We start from the raw sequence: 18,831 nt of genomic DNA, 5'->3' as shown, positions 1-18,831 counted from the left end.
GGTGAAGGTGAGTTAATTATTAGCAGTGATGTTGCTAACAATGCCCTCGAATTTGTTCAGGGAAATACCTTGTTCTACATGGGCCTCGCTCAGTATCTTCATCAGCAGTTTTCTATGGGAGGTTGAGTGCATGAGCAATTCTAACAGAGAGATCCGGGCTGGCATACGATTCAATTGTTCCACCACTTTATATTCACTTTGTTGTATGAATTTCAAAAACTCACAAGCCTCTTCGTCGGATATTTCTTTCTCGTCCTCCTTGTCGGGGGTCTCTTCTGCCTGCACCCGTTTCCCCTTTAAGAGCTCCTTAGCTTTCGCGGCCATCGGTGCTTCATTATTGCTAGTTCCTTCTCTCATCAGGTTTGGTGGCGTGAAGATTCGACCACTCCTTGTCATTCCGCCGATGCCTGATATATTTTCAATAACTGGATCCTGGCCGAGGAATTGACTTTCAACACAGTGTCCTTCATCGACCGCGTGTGTTCCATACCTCCAAGGAACAGCTTTCTCGCTCTTGTAAGGAAAAGGAACTGGTGTATGGATGACGACGGACGATCTTCCTTGAATAACTGGTGCAGGGGTGGTCCGAGTGAAACGAATTACCAACGGCTCTGGCAGGGTTACATCAGACTCCACACCGGTTTGTGCAAACACCTCTTCATCCTTATCCTCGTAGCACACTTGCATCAAATTCCTATCAAGCAGATCTTGTAGAAACTCTTCGAATTCAACACATTCATCGATAGAGTGTTCAGCGCATGGATGGAGTCCACATGCTCTTCCCAAATCATAATCACCGTTTAAAAATCCCAACTTCAATAATTCCTTGAAAATAAACCTTCTGGAACTTCGGATTTTATTTGCATCCCTTATCAGTTCATGCCTCTTAACCTCAATGGCATTTGTCGAGGCACTCCCATGTCCGGATAACGGATTATCATCAATGCTAGGTTTATCTTCTTGAAATTTCAGCCACCCAGCATCGATTAGGGCTTGTACTTTATGTTTGAAGGCCATACATCTCTCAGTTGAGTGACCCACTCCTCCCCCATGATAACTACACTTGGCATCGGCATCATAACCCCTAGGGTACGGAGGTTGCATAGGCATCATCGGACATATAGCAACCAGACCCCTTTTGACGAGGTGGGGTAATAATTCAGTGTAAGTCGTAGGGATGGGGGTGAAGTGAACAAAGTTTCTTTCTTGGGTTTTTCTCGGGTAAGTGCCTTGACCCGCATTTGGATTTGGATTCGCGCCTGTCCCAGTCCTCCAGGCGTTGTTTGTGATTGGTTGCGCTTGATAAAATCCTTGTTGTTGTTGAGGTCTAATTGGATGAGCAAAAGTTGCATTGGCTGCATATGGAGGTTGGCCCAGGTGTGGTCTATAATTGTGAATAGGAGCTTGACCTCTCCATGCAGGCATTGCCGACGTCGCATGCACATCTCCTTCTTTCTTCTTTCCTGGATTGAAGCTGGGCTTTTTAGAGTTTGCTACCGCAGACGGGCCACCGGCAATCTTCCCATTCTTCAACCCAATCTCTATTCTTTCGCCTATTATGACGATATCGGCGAAATTGGAGGACACGTTCCCGACCATGTGTTCATAAAACGGTGGTTGGAGCGTGTTCACGAACATTGCCACCATTTCTTTGTCGTACAGAGGCGGCTCAACCTGCGCCGCTAGCTCTCTCCATCGTTGAGCATATTCCTTGAAAGTTTCATTATCTTTCTTTGCCATGTTTTGCAGTTGCAACCTGTCGGGTGCGACATGCATATTGTACTTATACTGCTTCACGAAGGCGTCAGCTAGGTCCACCCAACAACGTATGCGAGACGGCTCTAAGTGGGTATACCAGTTCAATGCTACCCCAGCCAAACTATCTTGGAAGAAATGGATAAGCAATTTGTCATCATAGGCATACGCGGCCATCTTTCTGCAGTACATCGTCAAATGGCTTTTAGGGCATGTATTACCCTTGTACTTCTCAAACTCCGGCGCCTTAAATTTGTGTGGTATTTTTATCCCGGGGACCAAGCTTAATCTCGCGACATCACCGAATCCATAGCTTTCGACTCCTTCTATGGCTCTCAGCCTTTCTTCCAGAATTTCCAGCTTATTCTTAGCTCCGATGAAACTACCGATCCCCCCAATCACCGTGGTGTGTGGCGCAGCCTCGGCTGAAGAGCCCTCCTTAGCGACTACGGTCACCCGCGTTCCTTCAACTGCGGTCGTCTCATTCATAGCTACACCTGTCATGGGTGCCGAAACTGAGACAGGACCCTGAGTACCGATGGGCGGCACATTGATGGTTGTGGGAAAAGAGAAAGACGTATGTTCCGCTTCCGAGTAATCTCCCGTGGGGGGCGTATACCCCGGGGGCAAGCCATACATCGGGAACGAAATCGATGGGCTCAAGGCATTAAACATTGGGGGATAAGGGGGGGCGTTCCCCTCGATCCGCGCTGACGATGACTCTCCCGCAATCTTCAGCGATTCTAGAGCAGCAAGGATTTGGCCGATCTGGTCTTTCAGCTGACCGATATCAGCCTTGATGGATTCTTGAGACTCCTCCCAGCTTTCCATGATTCTTGAATTGGCTCGAGTCCTGTAGGGATGTCGTGGAAAATTGGCCGTTGTTTTCCTCACTTGTACTGTTTTATTATTTTGATTAATTTTAAATTAGATGAGAACGAAATAAAGAAAACATGATGCATGTTGGTAATAGGTGGAAATCACTGGGCCGCGACAACATTACCGATGGAAATCAACACAAGTTGGTACCAAACAAACATTCCATATCTTTCATTAAAAGTACTCAGTTCAATACATCGCCTACAGAAACAAAATACAAGGATTTCAAAATACATCATTCTCGAGATCGAGCAATAAAGGATTTCATCTCGCCCACCAACCATTTACAATGATTAATAAAATGTTTTATCTCTTCCGGCGGGCTATAAAAGTGAGTACTTGCTTCGGCGTCCAACACCATCTTGGGGATGTTTTCAATTGCTTCATTTGCCAAAGCTGCCAATTGGGAGAAACTTTCCTTCCAATGTCTCACAGCCACTTCTTGCTCTGCGATGTGATCCTCCATTCGCTTCATCAAGGCCTGATGTCTCTCTTCAAACTCCATCGACCTCCATCGCTCCTCTTGCGCCTCGATATAATCCTCCATTTGTTTTATCATGGCTCGATGCCCTTTTTCTGCTTCTGCTAGCTTCCAACGCTCTTGGTTCATATCCGCCTCAAACGACGTGGCCATTTCTTTCATCTGATGCCCCGTTTTTTCCACCTGAATCTGCGCTTCCCTTAGTCTTTTCAAGGCTTCCCGCTTATCTCTTTTGGCCTCTTCGTAGAGGTGTTTCCATTGTTTTCCCTCGTCCAACGCCACGTTCTTCTCTTTCACTCTCATCGCTAGCTCTTTGCTTGCGGCCGCAAGGTCTTGCTTCACTCGGAATGTATAATCTCTCTCGGCCTTCTGGCTTCTAACAATTTCTTCATAGGCCTGTGATCCTTCCTCTTTAGCATTCCTCATATCAACAAAATCATTGCGCGCGATTTGCAATTCTTTTTCCAACCTAGCATTCCTCTCTCTCAGTTTTTTCATCTCCACCTTCAACTGCTTCACCTCTTCGCTCTCTAGGTCTTGGGATCGCCCTTCGTTAGATGGCTGATCACTGATTGGCTTGAAAGGCAGTTTGATTTCCTTTACCCTTTTTAGGATCCATGATTGATAATTAACCTTGTCGTCTGCCACCCCTACCCTTAGATCTTTTTCAGCTCGCACAATACTTTCCCAAGCGCTTCTAACTTTCCTCAACATTTCAGTGCAATGCCCATCCTCATAGTAGATGAAAAATGCCGTGAGATAGTCCGGCGAAGGTCCCCCTTTCATGGGATGCCCGAATTGTCTTTGAACCAAAAGAGGGTTGTAATTGATGCAATATCGGGCCCCTATGAGAGGTACATTGGGAAAGCGGCCACAATGTTGGATAGGCTGTTTAATTCCAAGCCAAGGAAGACGCCAATTTATTTTTCCTCCATTCAAGCTAGCAAAGAAACGGGCCCACTCATTTCCTCCTTTGTCCGTAAGCCCCTGACGTGACAGATCTTCCGAAGGGCACTTGACATTGACTACGCCTTTAAACACGCGTGCAGTCATCCAAGCATACAGTGCCGGCACACAACAAAGGATTTTCTTCCCCTTCCTTTCGTGACAGAAACTCATGGTGCCATAAACGTCAGCAAGGACTGCCGTCACAGGATTCTCCGATCTCGTCTTTCTCGCCACGAAGACATCTATTGCGGTATAATCCACAAAGTCTTCTATTTTGGGGAATAAAACAATGCCGTACACGGTGAGAGCTAGCACATCCATAAAAGTCTCCCACTCTTCCTTATCAGCCAGATGCTGCAGGTACTGTTCCAGATACCCCTGTGTCAGCCCACGCACTTGATGTCTCATTACCAACCTATCTTCGAGCTCCTTGGGCTGTAATTTCATTATGGCAGCAATAGTGGAGATAGAGGTATGATGCTCCAAATGCTGATACGACATGGTACTCTCCAGCGGTAAACCAAGGATATGCTCAAACTCTTCTATAGTCGGTGCTAGTTGGAAGTCTTGGAAGGTGAAGCATCTTAGCGGGGAGTCATAATACTGCGCTAGGGCTGTGATAGCAGGCAACTGTACCTCCACTTCCATTAGGCCCAACAGGTTTCCATACTTATTCTTGAAAGTTTCTCTTTTTATAGTCTTTAGTCGTTTGCCTAAGCTTATCAGCCCTGTCAAATTCCCCCCATGAATCCTCAGGCGAGGTTTCTTTCTTAAAATGACAGAATCGGTCTGTTGGGTAGCACCAGATCTTGTATCGACTTCCATCTTGTAGGAGGTCAAGTGAACACCTGTGATTTCCCCTAAAACCAACATGTCACCAAATGATGTATGAACATGATGCATGATAACATAATGAAGCAAAACATGACCAACAACACAAATGCATGCGTAGCATGAAAATGCAATGTCATTATTTTCAAAAAAAGAACAAACAGGGTGAGGGTTAGAGGAATACACATTTTTCCCTTTGTGCCCTAATAAAGGTTCAGCGCTTCAGATTGAAGGTCAAGTATATGCAACCTCACAAGGATGGCTCCCTGAACCTAAAGGTCGATGGTCACTAGAGCTAAGGCCCCCTTCAGAGTATCTCCACAACAGTCGAGTAATCAACTAGATGCGGAGACACAAGTGAAGAGAACAAACTCTAGCTGGGGTTCTCACGATAGCCAAACAGGAAGTATGTCCCAAATGGCACCGCTACACAACCCCTCTATTTCTAAGTTACACTCAGACCCGGGTATAGGGCCCCACTCATGATATGCATAAAGTGTGTGTGTGTGAAAGGAGAGCGTAATGCATACCCAAACCCTCACCTGCAAAACAACCAGAAAAAATTCCAGGCAGATATAGACATGTTCTCTACCTAGGGTTCAATATAGAAAAATCAAAACAAATCATATGCAATTACTTCAAATATCAAACATAGATAAAAGAAAGGAAGAAAAACATAAAGCAAAACCACATCGAATTCGCACATCTAATTAAATGGCTTGACTCTCTAACGTCCCCAGTGGAGTCGCCATCTGTCGCAACCGGAATCGCGACGGGACGACGATCCAAAAAAGAAACGGGTTTTAGAAAAGAGATTTGGAGTCGCCACCATAGTTTATTCTGGAAAACTACGGAAAAACCATAAAACGATAAGACACTGTCCACGGAAACCAGATTCTAGGTTCGGGAGTCGGTTACGCGTAGGGAAGGTGTTAGCACCCTACAACGCCTGCCCTAAGGCAGTACCTTTAACTGAATGCACGAATATGATGTGGTTTTCAAAATGTTTAACTATTCCCTAAAATAAAACTTTAAAGAAACAAAATATATTTTTTAGTTTTTTGGGCCCGACAAGGATTGACCTTGCTCCTACGTATTCTCATTCAGAATGAGAAATCAGGGTTACGTAGTTCTTTTTGGGAAACTATTTGAGAAATTTGTTTGGAAATTGTTTTGAAATGATTTTGGATTTTGGGAAGTGAACCTGACAAGGACTAACCTTGCTCCTACGTATCTCCACTTTTGATGGAGAATCAAGGATTACGTAGTTCTGGGTAGCAAGACTATTTGTCGTTTAAAATTGTTGATGTTTTCGATTTTTTTTGAAGATTTTATACCTTTTTTGTATTTTGTTTAAGAAAGAGAAAAGGTTGTTAGCACAAGGACGATGCGTGCGATCACACATGTGCATAAACCTTTAAAACATATTTTTTGGTTAATTTTACTTAAGGAAAAGAAAAAGTTTTTAGCACAAGGACGATGCGTGCGATCACACATGTGCCTAAACCTTTAAAACATATTTTTTTGTAATTTTAATTAAGAAAGCTAAAAGGTTTTTAGCACAAGGACGATGCATGCGATCACACATGTGCCTAAACCTTTAAAACATTTTTTGTAATTTCGATTAAGAAAGAGAAAAGGTTTTCAGCACAAGGACGATGCGTGCGATCACACATGTGCCTAAACCCTTAAAACGTATTTTTTGTAATTTTAATTAAGAAAGAGAAAAGGTTTTCAGCACAAGGACGATGCGTGCGATCACACATGTGCCTAAACCCTTAAAACGTATTTTTTGTAATTTTAATTAAGAAAGAGAAAAGGTTTTCAGCACAAGGACGATGCGTGCGATCACACATGTGTCTAAACCTTTAAAATATTTTATTATTAATTAATTTTTTTTATAAGAGGATTTAAAATGTAAACAAAAGAGAAAGAAAATAAATAAAATAAAATAAATAAGAATAAAAATAATAAAAAATATAAAAAAAAAAATAAAAATAAAAATAAAAATAAAAAACGAAATTAAAAGGGAGACAACAAAATAATGATAATAAAAAATAAAATAAGAAAGTAGAATACATAAAAATAAACCCTAAAAAAACGGAAATAAAAAAACATAAAATAAAGCAAAATGGAATAACATAAAAAGAAAATAAAATAACATAAAATATAATAAAATAAAATAAAATAAAATAAAATAAAATAAAACCAAATGAAATAAATAAAATATAGATAGAAGAGAAAACGAATAGACGAAACAAAATAAACACAAAAGGACAAAAATATAAAAAAGGAAAACGGAACAAAATCATTTTTGAGACTTCGTATTAAATTATCTTTGCTCGTCTGCTTTATCTTATTACTCCTTCTTAAATCTATATACATTTTTAACTACCCGGACGAAATTGGGTATTAACACAAAGGAATCACATCTAACTGTTGTAAAAAGAATTTTAAAGTATCTTAAGGGAACCAAAAATCTTGGACTATGGTACCCTAGAGGTTCAAATGTTTTTCTAGAAGGATATAGTGATTGAGACTTTGGTGGTTGTAAATTAGATAGGAAAAGCACTAGTGGCACATGTCATCTCTTAGGATGCTCTCTAGTTTCTTGGCATTCAAAGAAACAGACCTGTGTGGCACTATCCACCATAGAATCCGAGTATATTGCAGCCGGGAGTTGTTGTCCTCAGTCTCTTTGGATCAAGAATCAACTATAAGACTATGGTATATCCCTAGATCATATTCCTCTGAAGTATGATAATACAAGTGCTATAAATTTGACTAAGAATCTTGTGCTTCATTTTCAAGACTAAGCATATTGAAATAAGCACCACTTCATAAGAGATCACATCCTTAAAAGTGAGATCAAAAGTGAATATGTGGATACCTTGCATCAATGGGTTGACATTTTTATGAAACCTCTAAATAAAGAGATATTTTATACAATAAGGAATGAATTTTGGATCACAATAGTATTAAATAACATTAAATCTGATTATATCACTTGTATGATTGCAATTTAACATTTCAATGTTACATCATTACATTACATATTCATACTTGAACTGTGATAAAGGTTATTTCAAAATTATACTGCGTGAGGACTAATGCTATATTTATTTGAGATGAAAAGATTATGCAAGAGTGTTAATCGATAACTAGATGAAAGGGATATTTCAAAACGCACTGCAGAACCAAATCTATTAAGGGAAATTCATAATCGATTAAATTTCGTCAACTAGTTTGAATTTTCTAAACTACTGAAACATTTACTTTAAACCATGACTTCTGATTTCATGTGTGTTTACTCATCATAAATCACTTTGTTTGAAATCCGCTGTGAATCGGGTATGAGTTTATGAATGATAACACCAGGTTGTTTTATTTCAAGTTGTATCTGAAATGCTATGATATTTGTGATATTTGTTTGGTACACTGCTTCAAAATGTTTGAATGATACATACTCTATTATATCTCTATCATGCAACTCTGATATTGAAATATGATATGCATATTGACAGGGGTAGTTTTGTATCCTGTTACATAATTGAACACAGGTTAAAAAGGGGAAGAAATTAAAATCATGTGAATATTGCTGACAAGGGGAGCATCATATTTTTCTAAGAACATATGTTGATGCATCTCTGTGTGAATTAATATCTTTGTGTTTCAATTACATTATGATATATATCCTTTTTTGCTAATGCCCAAAGGGGAAGAAATAATTGAACATTGAATGAGATAGTTGAATGTGTATGACATATATGTGTCTATATGTTTATGTTTGAAACTGTGTGAAACAATTTTTGATTGTGTATTGTACATCATGGTTGTTTTATTAATCATGGTTGTGCATCATCAAAAAAAGGGAAGATTGTTTAGGGGGAGAAATGTGATCGCTGAACCCAATCCATGTTATGTTGTTTGTTATGATGACAACACATTAATAGCAACAACACATTAATGTTGTGATGTCACAACAGAAAAATGTTTTTGTGTTGTGTTAAACATATGTGAAATATGTACATACTTACTGTGTTATATGCACATATTGTGATAAATGCATATGTTGAACATATTGTGTTGGTTATGCATACTATTGTGATTATGATTTGATTATATTTGTGTATGCACATTGTATGTTTCTGTGTAATGAAAACTACAAACACAAAAACATATATGCATGACATAATCGATTACAATGTTGTAGTAATCAATTAAGGTCATTAGACAGCTTATGTTTTGAACTATGGCAAACCAACTAGTTTGACTTGATTACATTAGTTGTTAAATCGATTAAAACTCGTGTGTTTGCATATATCTTTTTCAAATGTGCTATGATGAGTTTTTGAGAAGAAAAATTTTCAAAATTTGTTTAAGTGTTAAGCTTAATCGATTACATATGTTGTGTAGTCAATTAAGTCTGTTATCTTTTGAAAACTGATTTCATGCTAGTCATAACTACTTTAACGGTCATATTTTTAAATATGTTTGACTAACATTAAATGCAAATCGATTACATTAATTGAGCATTCAATTAAGAGCTGAGTTAATTGTAATACTATTACATCTGTTTTATCTAACCGATTACATTACTAATGTAATTGATTATTTTGCGTCTGATATTACAGAAACTATAAATTGGTCCATTGTTTGTAATTCAAAGACTTTTGATCATTCTAACAATTTTGTATCTTATAGTTTTGATCTTAGAAAGATTTACAGGTTGTACATACGCTCCAAGAATCAAGGACATGAAGAATTTGAAAAATCTTGAGGCATTCTTGAGAGGCATTTTCATGGACTACATTTGCTTATCACATTAGCACTACTGTAGGTGTATCTGGTTTGATCAAAAGACTTCGGCTCATGTTGAGTATAATGCACTGGTGCGCGTTATGTCAATCTTTTTACTCGTTAGTCCTTGAGAAGTCGGGGAGATCGGTCTGAAGTTGCGATGGAAGACGACTCGAATAGCCCTATTAGTGAGAACAGGTTATGATGGCACAGTAGAAGGAAATGACATTGGTTCATGAATGATTTGGCTATGATGTTAATTTTGTGATGGAATATGTTTTTTTATTGTTATCTTACTTTGTGTTTAATATGAATATGTTATGTTGTATGTTATGATATTCATGTTAGCTCACCCTTGCATGTTGTGGTTGTGGTTTTTACCTACAATGATCATGCAATTAGTTTGGATGTTGTATAGCGCGACGAGTAGATTGAGAAAGTTGAAGAATTTATGGTTGTTTGGACAAACTTTTTTATATGGAGTTTTATTTTATAACTAAATTGGAATTTTGATTATTTTTCTTGAATTGTAAAGACTTATTGAATTTTGATTTTCGCAATGATATTATAGTTTTAAAAATTTTAACTCCGGCATCCCAAAATTGGAGTGTTACGTACCTCATCATTAAGTCAAATATCATTCTTCTAGAGTACCAAGACAACCACATATGTCCTGCATCAAATTAAGCTTACCGAGAGAGTGGTTAATCCAAATAAAGAAAGTAACAAGGATTTGGAGTTCATACAACTGATTAAAATAATCATAATCAAATTATCATTGCCTTATCCATATTTACGGCATCCAAATTCACCAAAGAGATTACTCGAACGAAGAATTAACTTTTATAACACGCCTACAACCAAGAATTTTATTCCAGAAAGGGTTAGCTCCCTGTACCTGGTCCGAATTCCCACACGCTAGAATCTCTACTCGCGCTTTTTCAGCCTTTTGATCAACCTTCCCTCTCTCTTTTTTAGAAGAAAAAAAACTAGGATTAATGTATGTTAATGCACTAATAGATGTCAATTGATGTCTATCCTTTCTATAGCCAACATCAATTTGCCTCATATTCCTATACCTAAAAATTTGTGCTCAGCAGTTCAAGTAAGGTACTTAGCAGAATAGGACGTTGGATTTTTTTTTTTTTACATTGTCATAAAACGTCAGATTGTATAATGGCCAATATCATTCAACATCATTTTTCTTCTTTCAACGTCAATTTAACATCTTCCTATTATGACTTCAAAGATTGACCTGACATGATGATCGAAAATAACATATATTAAAACTCGTTACCAATATAAAATTATAAACTTGCATTTGGAATCTAAGTGTGAACTAGAACATTAATATTGATATTCTTTTTAATTATTTCAATGTTTAGCTTTTAACGAGTCTTTTGTAACAGTAGTTTATTACTTTCAAAGGTTATATTTCTTCTTACATGTGACGTTACATTCACCGTTGTTACAACTACTATTTTTAATTTAACTTTTATTTCAATAAATAACTTCTTTCATGTAACCACCTTTTCAAGCTTTCAAATAATAACTTTTTTGTCCTCTTCCCACACCTCAAGATCATGAATAAAGTCCTTCTTTTATCATTCTCACTGTCCCTTATTTATACATTTTAACCCTTAAGTTATAATATTTTATAAAAAGTAAAAGCAAAAAATGTTAATAAATCAATCAAATGTTATGCCAATGCACCTATGAATGAATAAGATCCATCTTTATTAAAAGAATCTTAACATTAATGCCTTTATTTTTTTTATTTTTTCAATGAAATTTACCCTTCGTAACAATATAGTAATTTGAAATTTTATAATAAAAGGTAGTTTATACTATTGGTGTTTATTCTGAATAATTGTAAAAAATTTAAAAAATATTTTTAATAATAAAAAATGAAAGAATATCATTACAAAGAAAGTATATGTAAGTAAAAAAACAAATATTTTAATGTCTATACATGAATAAGGTAATAAAAATATATTTTTATTAAATTATAAATAACATTTAGTATAAATACTAAAAATAAGTAAAAAAATATATAATAATTTAGATTTATAATAAGGTGGTAATATATAGCTATTTTATAATATAAATGTATATCTCTTGTTTTATTCTAGTTGATACTTGATAAACATTTAAATATTATTTTATATATTTTCCTTTTTGTAGTGGGCTTGCCCCTCCCGCTAAAAGAATATATTTTCTATACTATACATAATAAGACGAAAATTATACATAAAATAAGAATTAAGTCGCTGACATGGCTGATCATAAAAAAGAAAACAATAACATTTAAGTTACTGAAATAAATGGTTGATTATTATTTCATTGACTTAAATCAATAAATTATAAATGGATTTATGGTTGATATGTGAGGTGAGTAGGTAAAAGTTACTTTCAAATTAATTAAATCCCATGAAACTAATGGTTTATATACAATACTTTGAGTATTGATAAATAATATTAAAATATTACTTTTTAAACTATAGTATTTAAGTAAAGACTGTCCTGTGTCGGTTCTATTGAACTTTATAGGCAAGTTGTACAAACTATTATATTAAATGAGAAAGATAAGGATATGATTACATCCCAATTAAAAATATGGAAAGTTTAAACAAGAAGCATGCGTTATTGAGGTTAGTGTTATATTTTTTTTTAAATAATTCTTAAAGTAAATTGCATTGTGGAACGTATATTCACATTGAGTAGTATATAGATCTTGTTGGGTTATTATTATACTTTTTTTAGTATTCACATCTTCAAAACAATGCTAGTGTTTGTCCTTATATTTGCATGAATAAGAACTTCAATTTTTATTTATGTAGACATTGGATATACACCTATATTTAAATATTTTACCTATATTTTAATTATTAATTAGAAATTATTATAAAATTTCATTATAATGCATATTAAAATACAAAATGGTAAATACAACACATTTGCAGTTTTTTTAGTTTGTTCACAATTTTGAATAAAAGTTATATTTATAAAAATGTGTTTATATGATTTAATATAACCATGTATATATTTTACAAGCGCAACACGTTTATTTAATTATGGTCAAGATTTTATGGTACTTTTGTCATATGATTTGACACGTGATTCTATATTGTATATATGACTTATGAAAATGTTTATTTATTTTTAGTAGTGGTGTCTTCATTTAAAATTGGACTATGTCACTGCAAAATTATTCCAACGAAAAGGAGATTGCACTGTGGTTTTAATTTTTTATTTTACAACAAATATTATGTGTTGGTCATAGAATTGTCTCAGTAATGGTTGATTACACACGGCCTCCATAGCTGGACCCATGAGCAGGGGTATTAGAACAATAAAATATAACAGATGTCAACACGAAGAAGAAGAGAAAGTTGAATGACTCTTTTATGTATAATATGAAAGTTATGTTATACTGTGAGAAGAAGAAACACATATATATAGAAGAGAAAAAGATGATAACGGTAAAAACAGAAAGCAATAAAGGAAAGGAGGAGTTAATTAAAATTATGAAATCTGATAGCCCTCAGACTTGGTATATATGTTGATGGTGCTAAGGTTGAAATTGATGTTGTGAAAAGTAGAAGGAGGAAGCCACTTTGTAAGAATGCCTGCAAGTTGGAGAGTTGAGTGCAATGGAAGAAGTTTAACAGTTCCTTGTTGGACTTTCTCACGAATAAGGTGGTAGTCAATCTTTATATGCTTGGTGCGTTAGTGGAAGACTTGATTAGTAGCTATCTTAATGACAGAATGATTATCACAAAAGATGGTGGTCGGGTGTGAGAAAGGAAGGTGAAGGTCACTCATGAGATGATTGAGCCATTGGATTTCACATACTCTTTGGGCAAGGGTGCGATACTCGGTTTTAGAGAAGCTCCGAGAAACAATGGACTACTTCTTAGACTTCCATGAAATTGGTGAATCCTCAAGGTAAACGATGTACCAAGTGTTCGATTTTCTTTGGTTAGGGCAGCCAACCCAATCAGAATCGTTGTAGGCCTTCAAGGTCAGATTGTTGGTTGCTTTGAGAAATATACCCTGACCAGGAGTGTTTTTGATGTAGCGAAGAATTCAGAAAGAAGCTTGGTTATGAGCTTGAGTTGGAGAAGCAACAAACTGACTGAGATGAACAACGTAGGTTATATCAGGGTGGGCGTTGGTGAGATAAATGAGTCGCCCAATCAGTCATCGAAAGGTAGCAAGGTCAGCAAGCTGATCTCCTTTGAAAGAAACTTTAGTGGAGAAATTCATTGGGGAACTGACAAGGGCAGCGACAAGCATCCCAGTTTTGCTAACAAGATCCATGGCATATTTGCATTGGGATAAGTGGATGCCTATAGAGTTACGAGCAACCTTAAAACCCAAAAGTAAGACAAGTTACCCATGTTTTTTATTTTGAATTGTTCATTGAGTAGATTAATGATTTGATTAATTACATGCATGTTATTAACAGTAAAAATGATATCATCAACATAAATTAATAAGATGGTGATTGTATCACCATTGTGTTTGGTAAATAAGAGTGATCACCAGATGTTTGAGTAAACATGTGAGAGAGAAGGAAAGAAGACAACTTGTCATACCATTGTCGGCTGACTTGTTTCAAGCCGTGAAGTGATTTGTGTAATAGAGATACTTTGTTGTGATCAAAGATAGGGACTCATAGTGGGGATGCATGTAGACTTTCTCATTTAAATCACCGTGTAAGAAGGCGTTGTTGACATCGAGTTGCCTTATATTTCAATTCTTTGTAGTAGCCAGAGATAGGATTAACCAAACAGTAGTAAGTTTGACAACTAGTGAGAAGGTGTCAAAGTAATCAATACCTTTCAATTGTGTATACCCTTTAGTAACAAGGCAAGCCTTGAACCTGTCAACCATGCCATCAGCTTTGTGCTTTGTTTTATAGACGCATGCTTGTTGTGAGGGAGATTAGTGATAGTCAAAGTCTATTTTTCTTCGAGGGTAGTGATTTCTACCTTCATAGCAGCACGACAATGTTCATGTTGGATGGTTTATTTGTAGTTAGTGGGATCATTTGTACTATCTATAGAGGAAATAAAAGTTTTATATCCAGGAGATAATCTTTCAAAACTGAGAATATGTTCAATAGGATGTTTAGTTGCAATGGTACTATAAGAGGCTATTTGAAAATCTTTTAAATATGCAGGTGTTTTCTAGTTCTAGTAGATCTTCTAGGGGAGACAATGTTGTTGTCTATATGATCTATAGTATTAGGAGGGAAATGAGGAGTAGGAACAGTTCGGTTGGAGTGATCAGTGTCATAAATAATGTCATTAAGAAGAGTGGCATAATTGAGAGCATGTGTCTAAAATTGGGTAGAGTGTTTTGAATGAAAAAGCAAGGCCCTAGTGACATTTAAAAAGTGTTGATGTTTTCTTTCAATAATTCCATTTTGTTAAAGTGTTTCATTACAAGAGGTTTGATGAATGATCCCTTGAGAGTTAAAATAGTCATGCATGGCAAATTCAGGCCCATTATCAAACTGGATGACTTTTATGGTTGTTTGAAACTGATTTTTGATATGAGATATGAAATGAAAAATGTGATTGTGGGTTTCAGATTTAGTGCGCATTAAATGAACCCATGTATATTTAGTATGATCATCAACATTAGATAGAAAATACTTATGAGAATGCAGAGAAGCAGTTGAACATGGTCCTCAAATGTCAACATGGATAATATCAAAGGCATTAGAAGCAACAAAATTATTTGAAGCAAATGGCAGTTTCGTTTGTTTAGCAATGTTGCTAGCATTACAATTGTCTAATCGAAAGTTTATGCAAGGGTATTTCTGGTTCAAAATGTCTAATCGTTTATCAGATAAGTGGCCTAAGCGATTGTGCCAAATGTTATTACTATCAATAGTGTGTATGTGTTATGCATTGGAAAAATGTATAGAAAGAGCAGCAATGAGTTTAGGGCCATGAAAGACATAAACCAGCATGAAGGTTAGTTGAACCGATCTTTTGGTTTGTTGTGCAATTCTGGATAAAACAAGTTGAATCAGGGCCACATGAACATTATTATGCATAACCAATTTAGATATAGAAATGAGATTATAATAGAAATATGGAATGTAGAGAACCTCTTTAAGGTAAAGCTTATCATAGAGTTGGATAGTTCCTCTATGTGTTGCTTGTGTGGTGATGTCATTAGGGAGATTAATAGTGACATGTGTAATTTGATCACAGAAATGTAGGTATTTAAGGGAGGAAACAACATGGTCAATAACACCAGAATCTAGTATCAATGATATAATACTTTTATCAGCTACTGAATCAAAATTTAGAATTATTTTGCCTGTATCCTAGGAATTGGAAATCAGGGAGCCAATTTGGGGAGTGAAAATAACAATAGGCGCATTTCATGGTCAGAGGTTTCTCCTTGGCTATCACCGTTGGTGTCTTGATTTCTTGAAGAAGGCTTTGACCATTATAGAATTTGTGACCGAATGGGAATTCATGCTTCTTATAACATACATCAATAGTATGACCAGTCTTGTCATAGTGAGAGCAATATTTCTTATTTAGGGAGGGTTTTGCAAGAAAACCATGTTTCTTGAAACATACCGTGTCAATGTATCAAGTCTTGAAAAAAAAAAAAAGTAGCATTGTTTATAGTTGTAGTAATATTTTTAGATTCTAAACTATTGAGAAAATTATTTTTCATTAATTGTCTTTCCTGCTGCATAACATAGAAAAAGATTTTGGAAATAGGAAGTATAGGTTACATGGGATTAAATATTTATATGAAAAATAAAATTTTTGTGGTGGATAAAATTTTTACAAAAGAAAATTATTAAATTTTCATTCTTATTGTTGATTGGTAACATGTATGACAAAATTCCTCTAAAAAATATCACTAAATATTTTAATATTTACGATATGATGCATTATATAACAATAAAATCTTAAAAATTTCATCAGAGTATTTTTCACTAGAGTAAATTTATGAGTTTTATAACGCTATTGTGACAAATATTTTAAATATGAAAAATATTAGAGCTGTCAAAACGGGTCACTCGACTCGGCCCACCACGAGTTAGTCACTTAGTGAGCCAACTCAACCCAGTTCATTTATTAGCAAGCTAGAAAAATTTGAACCCGGCCCGACCCATCACGGGTTGGTGGGTAAACGGATTGACTCACTTAATTACAATTTTTATAAATAAAAAAATACAAACTTTCAATAATTCAAATCTAAACAAAATTCAATCCTGAGTGTTTAATTAATTTTGAAAATAAGGAACTTAAATAATTTTTTCAAACAAAAACAAAATAATAAATATTTTTTTATAAAATTAAAATTAAATTTTAATAAAATAAAATTAGGTAGGTGGGTTGGTGGGCCAACTCGACCCACACGGGTTCAATCCGGATGAGCCGGGTTTAAATGAACCGGATTGAAATCTAATCCGTATAAAAAAAATTAAATTTTTTCAAACCCAACCTGACTCAAACTCGTGGTGGATCGGATTGACCCGCGAGTTGTGACTCATTTTGACATCTTTAAAAAATGTTGATTCAATATTACAAGTTAACTCTTTAATTCTATATATATCGACAAATTTCCAGAAATTATTTCCGTTACAAAACTTTAAATTATAATTTTGTATTTCTAATATATATATATATATATATATATATATATATATATATATATATATATATATATATATATATATATATATATATATATATATATATATATATATATCATAATCAATTTAATCAATATTTTAATTAGAAAGAAACTAAATCTTTTAGAAGTAATACTATTAAATTGAAAGAAGCTTAAGATAAGAAAAGCAAACTAAATCGCCCTTGAAAGAACTCAATTATTGAGCCGATATGAACAAGTAGTAACTAACAATATATTAATCATGATATATATGAAATAAATTAATCAACACGTGTCTCGCGTGATAAAGTCACCATCTGTAAAACTTCAGCATTATTATTATATTTAATAAAACATCCCTTCATAGGTAAGAAGAAAAACCAACTGGTCACTTATTTATATATAATACTAATTTAAACGTGTTTGAAATTGTTAATTGGCCAATTAATTAAGCTTATCTTCTTCTCATCCCTTGGCAAGCTAATTATATTATTTCTTTGCATTATTTTCAATGTTTTAACCATTTTTCTAAGTTTCACATGTTCTTTTTTATAGGTGAATTTTGGGTTATATTTTTGCTAATCATACTTATTTTAAGATAATTAAAATTTTTTAATTAAGAGACTATGTTTTATACGGATTTTCTATTGAATGACATATTTAATATTTCTAATCGTACAATTTTTCAACCTAAAAAAGTATATTTTAAAAATCAGGCTAAAACAGTTAATTAATAAAAGAAGAACCGGTAAATCGATCCTTTTATAAATTGTATCAAACAACATAACCAAGTTATGCAAACGAATCTGTTAAAAGTGGGTGAACTGATAAAAATCAATGCAATTTTTTATAATCCATTCAAACCAGCCAATAAATTAACACCAATATACGAAGAAGACAAGGTCAAGTTCTAAAATTAAAGAGAAAATCTAACTAAATCTAATTATAAAATAAATAATAAAGTTAATATATGATAAGAACTAGAAAATTAGAGTGATTTAAAAAAGATTATGTGGGGAAAAACATAATTTGAAAAGACGACAATGAAGTACTTGTTTTTCAACAACAACAACAATTATTCTTCAACAAATTATAATAAATTGAATAGTTGTTCCTGTAATTTGACAAGATATCTTAGAGTAGATACTCGCTGTTCTTATCCAAAAGTTTTGTGCATCACAATCTTCTAATCCATGGGCCACATACTTCTATAAAATTAACTTTTTTTCTTAATTTAAATTCATGATTCTCTCTGTTGTTTTAACTATAATTTGTTCCTTTTTCAGAACATGCAATTTTAGTTCTTAAATTTGAATGGCCAATAATTTAGGTTCTGATGCTTTTTTTAAATATTTTTTATTTTAATATTTTTTCAATTATTTAAAGTTTTCTTTTACACGATATAAATGTGCAAAAAGATATACTATACCTGTAATTTTTTTATGAGATCGAAAATAGTAATAATTACAAGTAGT

At 34.6% G+C, this 18,831-nt stretch overlaps 1 protein-coding gene across 1 annotated transcript; it reads right to left on the bottom strand.

Annotated features, from left to right (window-relative positions):
- Positions 1-12: 12 nt before the first annotated feature.
- Positions 13-2,586, bottom strand: LOC148197815 (uncharacterized). Its single transcript, XM_088115640.1, has one exon. It carries the CDS (start codon positions 2,584-2,586, stop codon positions 13-15), a length of 2,574 nt encoding a protein of 857 aa, XP_087971766.1.
- Positions 2,587-18,831: the final 16,245 nt, after the last annotated feature.

Source organism: Vigna umbellata, chromosome 5 (assembly GCF_029865625.1).
Source record: "Vigna umbellata cultivar VRB3 chromosome 5, Vumbellata_1.0, whole genome shotgun sequence".
In the NCBI taxonomy this organism is placed as follows: Eukaryota; Viridiplantae; Streptophyta; class Magnoliopsida; order Fabales; family Fabaceae; genus Vigna; species Vigna umbellata.
Note: the sequence above shows the minus strand (reverse complement) of the source record. Positions and strands in the feature narration are given on the sequence as shown.

What these genes read in the sequence shown, in the direction of transcription:
- LOC148197815 (XM_088115640.1), bottom strand. Translation starts at nt 2,586, where the DNA reads ATGGAAAGCTGGGAGGAGTCTCAAGAATCCATCAAGGCTGATATCGGT.